The sequence below is a fragment of the Martes martes genome (assembly GCF_963455335.1).
Source record: "Martes martes genome assembly, chromosome: 4".
In the NCBI taxonomy this organism is placed as follows: Eukaryota; Metazoa; Chordata; class Mammalia; order Carnivora; family Mustelidae; genus Martes; species Martes martes.
Genome location: NC_137891.1, coordinates 185,944,915 through 185,959,868, shown reverse-complemented (window position 1 = coordinate 185,959,868; position 14,954 = coordinate 185,944,915). Strand labels below are relative to the sequence as shown.

Below are 14,954 nucleotides of genomic sequence, written 5' to 3'. Positions count from 1 at the left end.
TGTCTTAGTATTTTTTCTTTTTTTTGCCTCCACAGATGGTATTTAGCTTTATATTTTCTATTCGAAGTCAAAGAGTTGCTTTGTACAAGTATAGATTTGTTATTTGAACATTCTGTTTAAAAATCACTTTAGACTTCATTGTAAATTAATTTTGAATTGCCTGACCCCATCTTCTGCTTGGCATTTCGCAGGAGTCCCCTGAATGAGGATGTTTTTGCTACCAGAAAAAGGAAGGCAAACAGTCATGACAAAGACATCACAGAACTACAAGAACAAATTCACAAACTTCTCTTACAGGTAAAGTGAGATTTTAAAAAAAGCAAACACAGAATTTCCATGATCGTGTTGTAACAGTCGATCTTGGCGAAGTGACCTCACAAAAAAATACACCGCAAGGGGAGAGAAATCTTCACGCCCTGCGTTCTGGGAATTTTTGTCCTCCTGGTTTTGTTTTTAGCTTCTTATTCATCTGGTTTTCTTTTTACTGAGAGGAGTAAATGCACAGCACGCTCTTGTCGGATCCCGCTCTAACAGAGCAAGCCAAGCCGGCAGGGAAGACAGGGAAGCGGTTCCTAAACCAGAGCCGCCTCCTTGTTTCCCGGCCGGGACCGGTGCGCGGAGCTGCGGGGCTGGGCTGCAGTATTAAAAAAAAAAAAAAAAAAAAAGATTCCGATTTTAAAGGTGGGGACCCGGGGAGGGCAGGTCTCCGCGTCTGGCTCTTACAAGGCGAGCGCGGGGGGAAAACCACCTGTTGACAACAGATGCCAGCGACGATTCCTGCTGGAGGTTCCGTTAAGAGACCGGCAGCCGCGAGCCCGCTCGTTTCCAAACGGGGGTTCACGAGTGACGTTCGAGGCGCGAAGCTTGGGCTCTGTTGCATGTCTCCCGTCCGTTCCCGGCCTGGCACAGACAGAGTTTATTTTCGTAGTTTGTCTCCTCTGTTCTCTGCGGCTTTCTAAAGACTCGCTGCTCTGGAAGCGCCCGCGTAGACTAGAAAACGAGACCCTCCCCCGAGAAGCGCCAGAAGGCGAGGACGGCCTTTTCTTTTCTTTTTTTTAAATATTTTTATTTATGTATTTGACAGAGATCACAAGTAGGCAGAGAGGTAGGCGGGGGGGGGGGGAGCACGCTCCCTGCTGAGCAGAGAGCCCGATGTGGGGCTCGATCCCAGGACCCTGGGATCATGACCTGAGCCGCAGGCAGAGGCCTCAACCCACGGAGCCACTCAAGCGCCCCCTTTCTGTCAGCAGCCGAGTTAGGGGCGTCCGCCCCCGCCCGGGCGCAGGGTATCAGGGAGGCCGCGGCCGTGTAAGCTCTGAGGGGGCGGCTGCAGCTCTCCGCCCGGCAGTGGCATCGCCGGAACTCGAGCGCGGCTCCTTCTTCCTTCAGCCCGTTCACGGAGGCGCCTCCAGCGGCTTCGGAAGCCTGGGCGGCAGCGACTCCCGAGGGCCCTGCGTCTGCCTCGCGGCGTCCAGGGAGTCCAGCGGGCCCCGCACCGAGGCCGCGCGCCGGGAACCGGTACGTGAGCGACGCGTGCGTGCGTGTGCGTGTGTGCTTGCGTGCGCGCGCCCGGCGTCCCGTCCGTCTCCTACCATGTGCTGTGAAACGAGCGGGGCCCGCGTCTGCCCCTCAGCGCGGCGACTTCCTGCCGTCTGTTCCTGGCCCGCTGGGACCGTGTTTGAGGAACAGACGGCCTCCTCCATTTTGGTTTGCAAACAGCCCGTAGAAAGAAATAGCACCTTCGGGAGGTGCGGCCCGGGGTCCTCGCCGGCCTTCGCGCAGCTGCCGTGCGGGGAACGGCTGTGTGGAGAGTGTCGCGGCGCCGCGGGAGAGCGAGTGAACGCGGGTACCGGGCCTCTCCTCATGGCCCCGGAGAGCCCGAAGTGACGCGTGTTCCGTCTTTTACTGTGCCTGTTGTTTCTCTTTTGATTTTCTAATGTTTGAAACATATTCTATTATTCTTTTTCTCGAAGTTGCCTTCGCCGCGGGTGTACGCCCGTGGAAACACAACCGCGACTCTGGGACAGCAGCTCTACGTGGAGTCAACGGCCAAGCCCCCAGAGACGCGAGTGACGGGGACGCGCCCGGGACGGCTTGGCGGTGAGTCGGCGGCGCAGCCCCCAGCCTCTGCCCGCGGGCCCGCCCTCTTCTGCGTGGGCGAGGCGCGTGCGAGCACAAAGCCACCACCCGGTGCTGCGACGACCCTTCACGCTGGCTTGCCGGGTGACGGCGGTAAGGATGCTAATGGGAGCAGCAAATACTGCTCTGAAAGCCAAATGGCATTAGAGTGTGATTTCTGTGTATTTCCACTGAAGAACTCATGTTTTTGATAATACCAACAGATTCGTAGATTTCCCTTCTTCCCCATGAGGCATCTGTCAGCCGAAAGGGTTAATTAGAGTGCGGCTCCTAGTAATCCCTTCCTGTCCTTAACAACAAATGAAGAATATTTATGATTGAATGAAAATTGAAATGAAATTGAAAGAACAACTAGGGACTCCCTTTTTTTTTTTTTTTTTTTGATACATGTTTACTTTTTTCACATATGAGGTAAGGGGCATTCCGGAGGAATTGGATCACTCATGATAATTGACATTTTTTAGAAAAGTCAGCCGACTGGCCTTATATAGCAGAGGAAAGATCTATAATGTAGAGATCAAATTATATTTTTAGTTTAGCTGTCTTTCCCTTCATTTGTCTTCTCGAATGTTAATATAGCTTTGGAAGCCTTTATAGGTTTGTCTCCCGAATGTTATTAATGGTCTCTATCATTGTCAGATGTGGGTATTTTACACAGTAGGGGCGAAATTTTCTAAGGTCAATAAAAATTTTTTTAAAATAATAGCTATATTTTTCAAGGTGTGTCATGATTTACAAAACAAAAACGTCCACCTGCTGCTACAGGTGATATCATGGGGAGCTCCTAGGCAGCCCTCTGGATAGACCACGTCCAGTCTTTGAGGGTTTTTTTGTCTCCTTGATAGGAGGTTTAACATTCTGCTTGTCTCTTTTGCCATGGACGTAAGGGCATGAGATAGAAACAATACCTTTTTTGTGTGTCCCTTGAAACCATCCAATTCCCTCTCTGCAAAAGAATTTGAGTATATTCTTTGCTATTTATTGTTATCCCATGTCCTGGCACTGGAACTTCTTTAGGGGTATTTGAAGGCTAAAATTCCTAAATGTTTTCTTTACTGTCTGGTCCACTTTGTGCTGCTCACTGCTGCTTGGGCCTAGGACCTCATGTTAGGTCCACAATTTTATGTCCTGACTTCTGTATTTCTTGTCAGAGTACAAATCGTTTCTCACCTTCTGCTTTGTTCCATTTCTTACCATCTACCATTAGTCTGGAAATGCTATCAGTACCATGGTGTGAAGGCCATGTTTTTAAGCAGACATCAATATTCCATCATTCACCATTTTATAAAATTCAAGCTATAACTAATTCTGTGTATTTATGATACTGTTGTAGAGAATCATACCTACTTAGGAGAATAATATAAGAGAATAATATCTACTTAGTTATTTGACTCTAACACATGGCATATGACTTTTGGGGAAAAGGGAAAATCTGCCATTTGATACTGTTTGGGGGGAACTATTGTTACTTGGGCATCTTGATTTTATTAATATCTTAAGACCTACAAGTTTAAAGAGCTAGTAAAATTTTTATTACTCCTTACTCAAGAGAAACAAGTATGTAACTGAAAGATAAGATGTTGTAATTTAAATATTAGAAATAGCACCAATCGTGAGGAAAATACTGAATAATCATTGTATACATGTTCTATATACAGGGTGTCAGAGCCAACAAGAACATAAGTTTTTAAATTTATATTTTCACTTTTCTTATGAGGGCAGGTTTGGCTTTGAAATAGAACGAGAAGGGAAATTTTAGAAGTTAATATGGAAAGGCAAGGAGTAATGAGGATAAAAATCCCCTTCATCAGCTACAGATACTGATGCCAGCTGCCAGAAGCAGTTGGGGAACCTGAGGAAAATGGACTATTCCACTTCTAGAGTGTCAGCACCTGAGGGGGAAACATTGATCCATGAACTGAACTCATTCAGGGTGAGCGTGCTTTGGTTTGTGCTCAAGAAGAGCTGGAAAGAGCATCATTCCAAATGGACAAGGAAAAAAGCCATATGGCAGTAAGTTCATGAGCTTTCTTGGACCCGACCTGAGGCTCCAGGGCAGCCAACAGGCCTAAAATCTAAGGGGAACACATGCATGTAGGGAGATGTGAGATCAAGTCCTGGATACTGGTGCACCGGCTGACGGAATCAGTAACTCATGAGAGACAGGCCTTCCAGGCACAATGAATGCAAAGGGAAGATCAAAGGCTGCAAGTGGAGCAACTGTTGGCAAAAACCCAAAGCTCTCTAGCACACTAGCCACCGTGTAAGCACAAAGTGTCACTAGAGGAATTTGAAAGCTGTGATATACGGAGTGAAACCAGAGCAACAACAAATCTCAGTCCTGGCCAACAAATTAGGTTAACTTGAACACAGCCCCAGCAGAAGGAAAGGCATGCGTGGTCTCTGCTGTTTTATCAAGATGGTTAGTTTTCAACAAATTATGAAACATATGTAAGGGCAAGGGAAAAAAACTCCGAAAAGACAAAGCAGTCATCAAAACAAGAGTCAGACATAACACAGCTGTTGGAAACGATCTGACAGAGAATTTAAAATAACTACAAATAATACATTAAAGGCTCTAGTGGACAGTAAGCAACATGCAAAACCACATGGGTAATCGTAGCATAGAGAGGGAAAGGATCAAATGGAGACATTAGAGATGCACATATACCTTTGACGGGCACTCAATACAACCAAGAAAAGAATCGGTAAACTTGAAGATAGATTACATAGAAATTACACAAACTTGGGGTGCTGGGTGGCTCAGTGGGTTAAAGCCTCTGCCTTCGGCTCAGACCATGATGCCAGGGTTCTGGGATCGAGCCCCACATCGGGCTTTCTGCTCAGCAGGGAGTCTGCTTCCTCCTCTCTCTCTGCCTGCCTCTCTGCCTACTTGTGATCTATGTCTGTCAAATAAATAAATAAAAATCTTTAAAAAAATTGTTAGATTAAAAGAAAAAGAAAAAAGAAATTACACAAACTGAAACACAGAAAGAAACATACAGAATAGAGCCTCTCAGAATTTGGAGACACAATCAAATGATCTAACATAAGAGTGATTGGAATCCCAGAAGGAATACTTGAAATAATGGTTAAGAATTTTCCCACAAATATGAAGAACATCAAATAGTGTGAATACAAAAATAAGAAAGAAAAACCAATCACAAAATAAAAATACTACGTACTTGAAAAAAGAAAAAACCCACCACATACTTGGAAATATATTCAAACTGCTGAAAACAAAAGCAAAGAGGATATCTTGAAGCCAACCAGAGCAACAAAGACAGACTACATACAGAGAAAGATAAGAATTACAGAAGACATTTCTTTAGACACCATGTATACTAGAAGACTAAATGTCTTCAGAGGAAAAATAAAACTGCTAGCTCAGAATTCTCTACCTAGTGGAAAGTATCTTTCAGAAATGAAGGAGATAAAAATTTCTCAAACGAAGGTGGGGAGGGGGGAATGTATTGCCAGCAGATCTCTTCTGTGAGAAACACTAAGGGAATTTCTAAAGGTGGAAGGAATACAGTACCAGATGTAAAACTTGGATCGGCACAATAAAATGAAAAGCACTGGGAAAGGAATTAATGAAGATATTTTATTTTTTACTTATTTTTAGTTGCCCTAGAAGGTAACTGACTAAAGTAGAAATGACTCTTCTGCATTTGTGACATATGTAAAAATATTGCAAAGGATCAGGAGAGGCACTGGGAATGTGCTGCTGTGGAGTCCTTACACCAGAAGTGAAATGTTGAATTAAGATTTCTTAAAGGTATATGTTGTGAACTTTAGAACAATCATTAGAACTCATTTCTAAAGAAGTATCAATAATGTCAGCAGAGGAGATAAAGTGGAATTTAAAACATTTGATACAAAATGAGGCAGAAAATAAACACCCAGATGGAATAAATGGAAAACTGCTAGCAAAGTGGCATATTTTAATTCCGCTGTTTCAGTAATCGCATTAAATATGAATGTTCTCAGTGTACCAGCTGGGAGACTGAAATTGTCAATTGGATGAAAAAAAAATAAGAGGCAGCTGCATAGTATCTGCAAGAACCCATTTTGCAAATAAAAACATAGGGTAAAAGCAAAAGCTTAGAAAAGATATACATGCTAACAGGAATCCAAAGAAAGCTGGAAAGCTGTATTAATATTAGGTAGTGTAGACTTTAGGACAAGCAACATTATCAGGGTTTCAGGGATATTGCATGACAACAGAGGGGTTGATTATCTGAGAGCATGTAACAGTTCTAAAAGTTTATGCACTGAACATTAGAGTTTCAAAATACATGAGGTGTAAACGCTGATAAAGACTTTGAAAAATAAATCTGTAGTGGTATTAGAGACTATAATTCACCTCTCTCTGTAATTGAGAAAACAAGTGGACAGAAGATCAGTAAAGATGCAGACCTGAACACTGCTGTCAACAAGATTGGCGTGATGGACCTTTATGGAACACCTCAACTGACAACAATGTGATGCTTATTTTTCCCAAGGGCAAATGGACCATCATCAAAATAGACCTTATTCTGGGCCATCATACAAGCCTTAGCAATTTTTTAAAAATATAAATCAGACCAAATATATTCTCTGACCTAATGGATTAAACTAGAAATCAGTAACAGGAAGGTTTATCTAGAAAATGCCAAATGTTTGGAAATTAAAGAACATACCTCTGAATGACCCATAGGTCAAGGCCTTAAGGGAAATAAAAACATTTTGAACTGAATGAATTGAAGAACAACAACAACAAAAAATTTGTGGAATGCAGCTAAAACAGTGCTTAAAGGGAGATTTTTGTAGCATTAAGTGGCTATGTGGGAAAAAAAAGAAAGGTTTCAAATCAATAATCTAAGTTTCCTCCTTAAGAAACAAGAGCAAGAAGAGCAACTTAAATCCAAGGAGAGCAGAAGGAAAGAAATAAAAAACCAAATATCAGTGGAATTGAGAGCAGAAATCAATAAGAGAAAATGAAATCGAGAGCTGATAAAATTAACAAAACTTTAACCATACTGAATAAGAAAAGAAGACAGAAATCCCCACTATTGGGAATGAAAGACCCCATAGGTGTTAAAGGGACTACAAACAACTCTATTCCTATCACTTTGGTCTATTAATAACTTAAAGAACCTATCAGAACTCAATGAAAAAGAAAACAGAATAGACATATCTATTACAGATATGGAATTTGAAGTTAAATACCTTCCAAAAAGAAAACTCTAGGCCCAGTTGGTTTCACTGGAGAATTCTATCAAACATTCAAGGAAGAAATAATGCCAGTTTTTACATAATCTTTTTCAGAAAATAGAAGACAGAAGAAAATAGAAGAAGGAAGTTTGAAAAGGAAACTCCCAGACTCCTTCTATGAGCCCATGATTGCCCTAATACTGAAGATAAATACAATTCAAGAAAACTACAGACCAGGATCCATTGCCAACATATTTGTAAAATCCCCAGTTATATATCACCAAATCAAAACCAATAAAGTATAAAAAGGACAAATATATCACAACCAAGTATGAGTTATCCTAGGAATGCAAGGCTGGTTCAATATGTGAAAGTCAGCCACATTTATTCGCCATATTAACAGAATAAAAAAGACAAACCCAACAGGTTATTTTAATAGATGGTGAAAAAGCGTGTGACAAATCAAACACCCACACATGATAAATGCTCAAAAATTAGAAGTGGAAAAGGGATTTCATTAACCTAACAAAAAAGGAATCTACAAAAACCTATAGCTAACATCATGCTTGATGGTGAGAGAATGCTTTCACCCTAACCTGGAGAATAGGTGAAGGGTATCCACTAACCACATCTTAACATCAAACTGAAAGTCCTGCCCAGTGCAATAGGCAAGAGAAATAAAAGACATAACAGATTGGAAAGGAAGAAATAAAACTCTATTTGCAGATGACAGGATTGTCTAACAGAAGAATTCCGAAGAATCTATAAAAAAGCTTCTACTGACTTTAGCAAGGTTATAAATACATGGTCAACATATAAGACCCGTTAAAGTTCTATGTACTAACAAGAAACAGCTGGAACAGAATTTTTTAAATTAAACTACTATGTAAATTTTTATTAAACTATATAAAATACTTATATAAAAAATCCAACAGCCACCTGGGTGGCTCAGTGGGTCAAAGCCTCTGCCTTCGGCTCAGGTCATGATTCCAGGGTCCTGGGATCAAGCCCTGCATCGGGCTTTCTGCTCAGCAGGGAGCCTGCTTCCCTTCCTCTCTCTGCCTGCCTCTCTGCCTACTTGTGATTCTGTCTGTCAAACAAATAAATTAAAAAAAAAAATCCAACAGAATATGTGGAACAATCCATATGCAGAAAACTTCAAGACACTGATAAAAAGAAAAACTTTAAAATAAAAAGGACTAAGTAAATGAAAAGATATATCCTGTTCATGGTTTGGAATACACAATATTATCAGTTCTCACCAGTTTGATCTGTACATTTAATGTCATTCTAAGTAAACTCTCAGCAGGATTTTGTTTCTGTATATGTATCATCAGATGGATCCCCCAACTTCTGTGGGGGGGGGGACAACCAAAACCGTTTTGAAAAAGAGTAACAGTCTTGGAGGACTCACTCTATCTGATTTCAGGACTTAACCGTGAAGCCACTGTAGTTAAGACAGTGTGACACTGGTGAAGAGATCAGTGGACAGATGAGAGAGTTCCAAAACAGACCTGCACAAATACAGTCAGTTTTTGAAGTGCAAGATCAAGTCAATGGACAAAAGGTAGCTTTTCAAAAAAAAAAAAATGATACTGTACAGTGAGACATCCACATATGTAAAAAATGAACCTCAGCATACTGCTCACATGTTATACAAAAGTTAACTCAAAATTGGTCATAGACCTAAATATAAAACTTAAAACTACAAACTTCTAGAAGAAAACCTAGGAGAAAACCTTTGTGATTTTGGGTTTGGCAAAAAGGTTTTAGATCTGACATCAAAAGCTTGATCCTTAAAAAAAAATTGATGAGGTGGACTTTATAAAAATTAAAAACTTCTTGAAAGACATTGATAAGACAATGAAAAGACAGTATTTACAAGTTATAGATAAAATTAAAGATGTCTTGAAAGACATTGGTAAGACAATGAGAAGACAATATTTACAAGTTATAGATAAAATTCATATCCTGAATACTTTAAAAAACTGTCAAAATTTAACAATCAGAAGATAATCCATTCAAAAAATGGTCAAGAGACCTGACACTTTTCCAGTGAAGTACACACAGATGGCAAATAGCATGGGAAACAACACTCAATTTCAGTTGTTAATGAAGTTAAAACCACATGAGAGGGGCACCTGGGTGGCTCAGTAGGTTGAGTGACTGCCTTTGGCTCAGGTCATGATCCTGGAGTCCCCAGATTGAGTCCCGAGTTGGGCTCCCTGCTCAATGGGGAGTCTGCTTCTCCCACTGACCTCTCTGCTCTAATGTGCTCTCTCTCAAATAATAAAATCTTAAAAACAAGAAACAAAACAACGCATGAGGGACCTTCACACACCCATTAGAATGGCTAAAAGTAAAAGAAAAAATACTGGAAATACCAAGTTCTGGCAAGAAGGCAGAGTAACCAGAGCCCCCAGGCAGTGCTGAAGGCAGTGTGGAATTGTACAGCCACTTTAAAAAGTTTGACAGTTTTTGGGACACCTGGGTGGCTCAGTTGATTAAGCGTCTGCCTTTGGCTCAGGTCGTGATCCTAAGGTCCTGGGATCGAGTCCCACAAAAAAAGTTTGGCAGTTTCTTATAAATTAAACATACTCTTACCCTATGACCCTGCAATTCCATTCTTATTTACTCAAGCAAAAGAAAAACTCAAATTCACACACAAACTTGCCTGTGTATGTTTGTCACAGTCGTTCGTGCTCATCCCAAATTGGAAACAACCTAGATGTCATTCAACAGTGAATGGATGTATGTAACCAATTTTTAACCATTTTTAAATGTACGGTTTGGTGGCATTAAGTCCATTCACCAGTGGGTGAAATTGTAAGAGAAATAGCATATTTGCATGGCCTCAAAGTGTGACTGAAACATTTATTGTTTACATCATGTATTACGTGTAAAATAGTAACTTTATGTGGAAGAAACCTGGCAGACAGATCTTAACCAGTGATCAAGGCTGACACACCAGCAGTAAACATGTCAAGGCCATGTCCCCTTGGTGTGAGGTACTGAGAGGGGCACAGCACCTCTGTGGGAATCTTCCCCAAGAGACACAGCCTCAGGCTCATCATGATAGAACATCAGGGAAACTCAGGTTGAGGGGCATTCCCACAGAATTCCTGTCCTGTACTGTTCACAAGAGTTGAGATCGGGAAAGACAAGAAAAGACAGACACTGACAACCAAAATCACTGTGAGGCCCCAGATTGGACCCTGTAGCAGAAAATTTCACAGAGAAGCTAGTTTCCCCTGTGCATTTCCTAGTTTTCTTCGTTCTGTTAATAGTTCTGTAAGGTGTTACATCCGTAGAAGCAGGGTGGAGGGTATCCGGGAACTCTACTCTTTCTGTAACCCTCTTCAAGGTTAAGATTATGTAGAAATTAAAAGTATAGGAGCTCCTGGCTGGCTCAGTTGGTGGAGTGTGCGACTCTTGATCTCAGGGTCATAAGTTCAAGACCCCTATTTTTATTATCTTAAAGATTTTTTTTTTTTTTAAGTATAGAAGTCTGGGGCACCTGGGTGGCTCTGTTGGTTAAGTGGCTGCCTTTAGCTCAGGTCATGATCCCAGAGTCCTGGGATCGAGCCCCACATCGGGCTCCCTGCTCAGTGGGGAGCCTGCTTCTCCCTCTCTCTCCGCCTGTGTGTATGTGTGTGTGTGAAATAAATAAATAAAATCTTAAAAAATAAAAAAGTTAACAAGTGACAGTTAAACAGGCCTTTTTCTGTAATCCCCTCTGGAAATGGAGCAGCATCTGCCAGGCAGCTAAGATGACCTTCACTAACAGCAACAACGGTAGCTAAGTCAGCCTTTCAGCAGTGTTTGACGTAACCGGTTCCTCATTCCTTGACCCAGTTTCCCCGTCTTGATTTCCATGACGCCATGTTGGCAGGCTCTCTCTTACCTTTCTCCATGCGCTTTTTCAGCCTCCATTCTTGGCTTGTCGTTCTCCACACAAGATTTAAGTTCGTCACGGTTCCAACCTGAGGCCTTGTGTCTTCTCTCTGTACCCCCGCTGTCCAGTATGGTAGCTACTAGCCACACTCTAAATTCAAATTAGTTACAGATAAATAAAGCTTAAAATTTAGTTGCTCAGTTGCTGTAGCCACATTGCAAGTGCTCAATGGCCACCTGTGGTATTGGTGGCCGCGGTGCGGGACAGCACAGATGCAGGGCGGTTCTGTCTCTGCAGAAAGTCCTGTTGGACACCGGTCTGGAGGGCACCACCTTGCACTTCACTCTGTCTGGTCACCCACCCCCGGTAAGGCCAACATCGGTCACTTGGCAGGTAGTGTCAGCTCAGTATCGTGAAGTCCTCATTAGCCTTCCATCTGATAGTTTTACTATTAATCTTTGCCTGAAACATCTGTTTTACTCCTTTTTTGTAAAAAAAAAATAAAATAATGATTCATTTAATCATTCCATATGGATATCTTTCTGTATCAGTGCATTTTTTTAGAGCTGAGTTCATCTTTAATAGCTATATATTATTCTCTTGAATGTATAATGCTAAAGGACCTGATCTAGCTTTGTTGGGTAAGTTCTTAGATATGTAATAGATTTTTTAGAGATTTTATTTACTTATTGGACAGAGAGAGACAGAGCGAGAGAGGGAACACGAGCAGGGGGAGTGGGAGAGGGAGACGCAGGCTTCCTGCTGAGCAGGGAACCCAATTCCAGACTCAGTCCCAGGACCCTGGGATCTTGACCTGAGCCAAAGGCAGACACTTAACAACTGAGCCACCTGAGCGCCCCAGGTATATAATGTTTTTAATTACACATCCTTTTGTTCTGTTTCAGATGAGCAGAAGGCCTCATCTACCTTCCAGACATTAAAAAACAATAGTGTGCCCATGGAGTCTTATGAAGATTGGAGAAAAGACCAGCATAACCCATCGTACCAGGAAATAAACTGCATTGACAATGTTATCAGGTGTGAGACAGGAGTGTTGAGAACATGTCCATTTTCTAAAAGTATACATCATCATTGTAGCATACACCTTACATCCCTTTTATTACTGGTTGTCTTGATTTTTCACTCTTAAGTCACTAGATATTTATGGAGTGCCTACTTACATATAGTTTATAATAAATTGAGCATTTCAATGGCTGCAAAAAATTAGAAGATGGATCCCTTCTTTGAAGGAGCAATGGCATGGTTGAGAAGACAAGACCTTGGTCGTAAAAATTAAATGAAGCAAGATTTGGAGATCAATACAAGGTCACGGTAAAAGAGATACGACAGGCCAGTGATTGAGGCTGGGATGGTCAGGGAAGACCTCATTAAACACGAGAGTACAAAGTACCCACACAGAAGTGCTGTGAGAAAAGCAGAAATGTGGGAAGTGGCAGAGTTGGGGGACAGGCAGGCATGCATGACCTAATTCTGTTGTTGCAGGTACCTGAAGAGCTACAACATTCCAGCTTTGAAAAGAAAGTGCATATCCTGTACCAATACAACCTCTTCATCCTCCGAAGCAGACAGACACAACCCCAAGGCAAATGATGCTGAAGCCTTGCACGGTAACACGAATGCCCTCCTCGATAGACAGAGGGTGATTACAAAGCCATCCCTTTCTGTTTCTAAATTTTTATCTTATTTCATTAATCACAAATGAGCCTAAGTTTCCTATGGCTCTTTTATGGCCAAGAAGTTGTAGCTCATCAGTCACAAACATCTGCCAACTGAGTCTTCATTGTAAATTTCCTATGGGGATTTTTCTTTTCATTGTGACTTTCTCTTGTGCCCCCAGTGGTGTCTCAGATCCCAGCCATAGCCAACCTGGAGATGCAGCCCGCACCCGCTGCAGGAGGCACTCCGAGGACCCTGGCCCCCACGGCACTGAGCCTGGGCTCTGGACTGAACCAGTGCAGCCAGCGCAGCACGCTCATTCCTGCCCCACCACCAGAGACAGGTGCTGTGTTCACTTTCTGCTCTCAAGTACACTCGGCGGGAATTACACTACTGTGAGAAAAGGAAAGTCCTTAACATCAGTTACTTAGGAACGACTTCTAAATTATAATTACGTTTTCCTTTCTTTGACTCAGTTAAAGTACTTTTGGAAATACCGTCATGTTTATATTGGTTACATAGTTGGGACTGTATTTCTAAGTCATTGTCATTTGTTGTCACATCAGCAGATGTGTGGGAAGCACTTAGAAACAGTACCTGATAATATAGTAGTAAGTCCTCAGTTAGTGTTAACCATCACTAATGAAGTTTCCTGTGGGGCTGCGTTAGGTCACTTTGTTGCTGCCCTTGAAAGAAGGTGTCCTTGTCAGACTCTGTGGTTGTGACTGGATTGACCAGTATACATCCACATTTTCCTATTGGCCTGATGATAATGAGGAGGGTGTGTCTAAAATCTCTTTTAATAACATAATGACTTGGTAAATTACTCTGGTATCTTCTTTTTGTTCCTTTTTACTGCCTCCTGTTCTTTGACTTTGTCATTATAACAACTTGGTGGACAAGAACTGGTGACAAAATTGTTAAATCAGGTTTTTCAGTTCCTTTGCTAGTCTTCAGTGGCAGATCGTCAACACACGTGGAGTTATTACTCTGTGCCGCCATCTATCCCAAGTCCTTCATAGGAATTAACTCCCTTAACCCTCACACTGACCCTTGGAGATGGAGAGTATAGTATTGACCAGTGGGCTGGGGTCGGTGGGAAGACGCCAGAGGCACAGCTGTTGGGAGATTAGATTATGTTTCCAATAAACTGAAAATAGTTCTTTCGGAGCTGAGCTTGTCCCTCAGGAAGGGGAAGATGCACATTTTTCAGTGTCCCTTTCTTAATACTTTCAACTCCCATGTGGACATACAGCTGCCAGTAATAGTCCATACAAGGTGGGTCTCATCCAGCGGGGAAAGATTTTTTTGATTATGCCTTTAAACTTTTTGTACTGTGATATATATTACCATTTTGAAAGAACTCATACTGAAGTTTCTAAGCTTTCATTTCAGGGAATATTTACTGATCATTGTTTCCCCTGATCTAAACCAGTCACAGCATCTGCAGGGCCACCTCTTTATTCCAAGGACAGGAAACAGAATCAGGAGATCTGTAGAGTATCCATATAACTTCTGCTTTCTGGAAAGCTTATATTCCTGCAGCTTACTCTGTGACTCTACTTACAAATGGGGTCTGAGGACTTTGACCACATATGCATTTCCCTGCCAGTCATGATCTCCATTATGTATACAGAGCAGTTAGGGCACAAACAGGTTAAGTCCCTTAACTTGCCCAAAGTCACACAGCAGATGAGTGGCAGAGTAGGGAATCAGACGTTAATAAGTAGCCTCCAGAAACCATTCCATTAACACATATCTTTGAATCTGTAGTAGGGTCAAGTTGGAGTGTGAAATGAAGCCAGGAGATAATGTGTGATTTTAAGAAACACACAAATCTAGGTGGCTCAGTCAATTAAGCATCCGACTCTTGGTTTCAGTTCAGGTCGCGATCTCAGGGTCATGGGATCAAGCTCCACACTGGATGTGGAGCCTGCTTGAGGTTCTCTCTCCCTCCTCTCTCTCCCACCTCTATCACCCCACTCACATGCGTGCTCACCCTAAGAAAAAATAATAAACACACAAATCATCCAAAAGAAGGGCAGAA

General features: G+C 42.1%; 1 protein-coding gene across 9 annotated transcripts in view; it reads left to right on the top strand.

Annotated features, from left to right (window-relative positions):
- The window catches only part of PER3 (period circadian regulator 3), a 58,005-nt gene that overhangs the window by 19,159 nt on the left and 23,892 nt on the right, over positions 1-14,954 (top strand). For 5 of the 9 annotated variants that reach the window (XR_013966657.1, XR_013966659.1, XR_013966660.1 and 2 more), the window contains exons 11-16: positions 192-297; positions 1,390-1,518; positions 1,974-2,232; positions 12,136-12,268; positions 12,734-12,858; positions 13,089-13,250. Coding sequence is in view for 4 of the 9 variants with exons in the window: in XM_080800573.1 (XP_080656699.1) it covers positions 192-297; positions 1,390-1,518; positions 1,974-2,232; positions 12,136-12,268; positions 12,734-12,858; positions 13,089-13,250 (914 nt within the window). In the remaining 5 variants the exon portion in view is untranslated. The remainder of the gene's footprint in view (positions 1-191; positions 298-1,389; positions 1,519-1,973; positions 2,233-12,135; positions 12,269-12,733; positions 12,859-13,088; positions 13,251-14,954) is intronic. The other 4 variants (XR_013966656.1, XR_013966658.1, XM_080800575.1 and 1 more) reach the window with 2 other exon arrangements.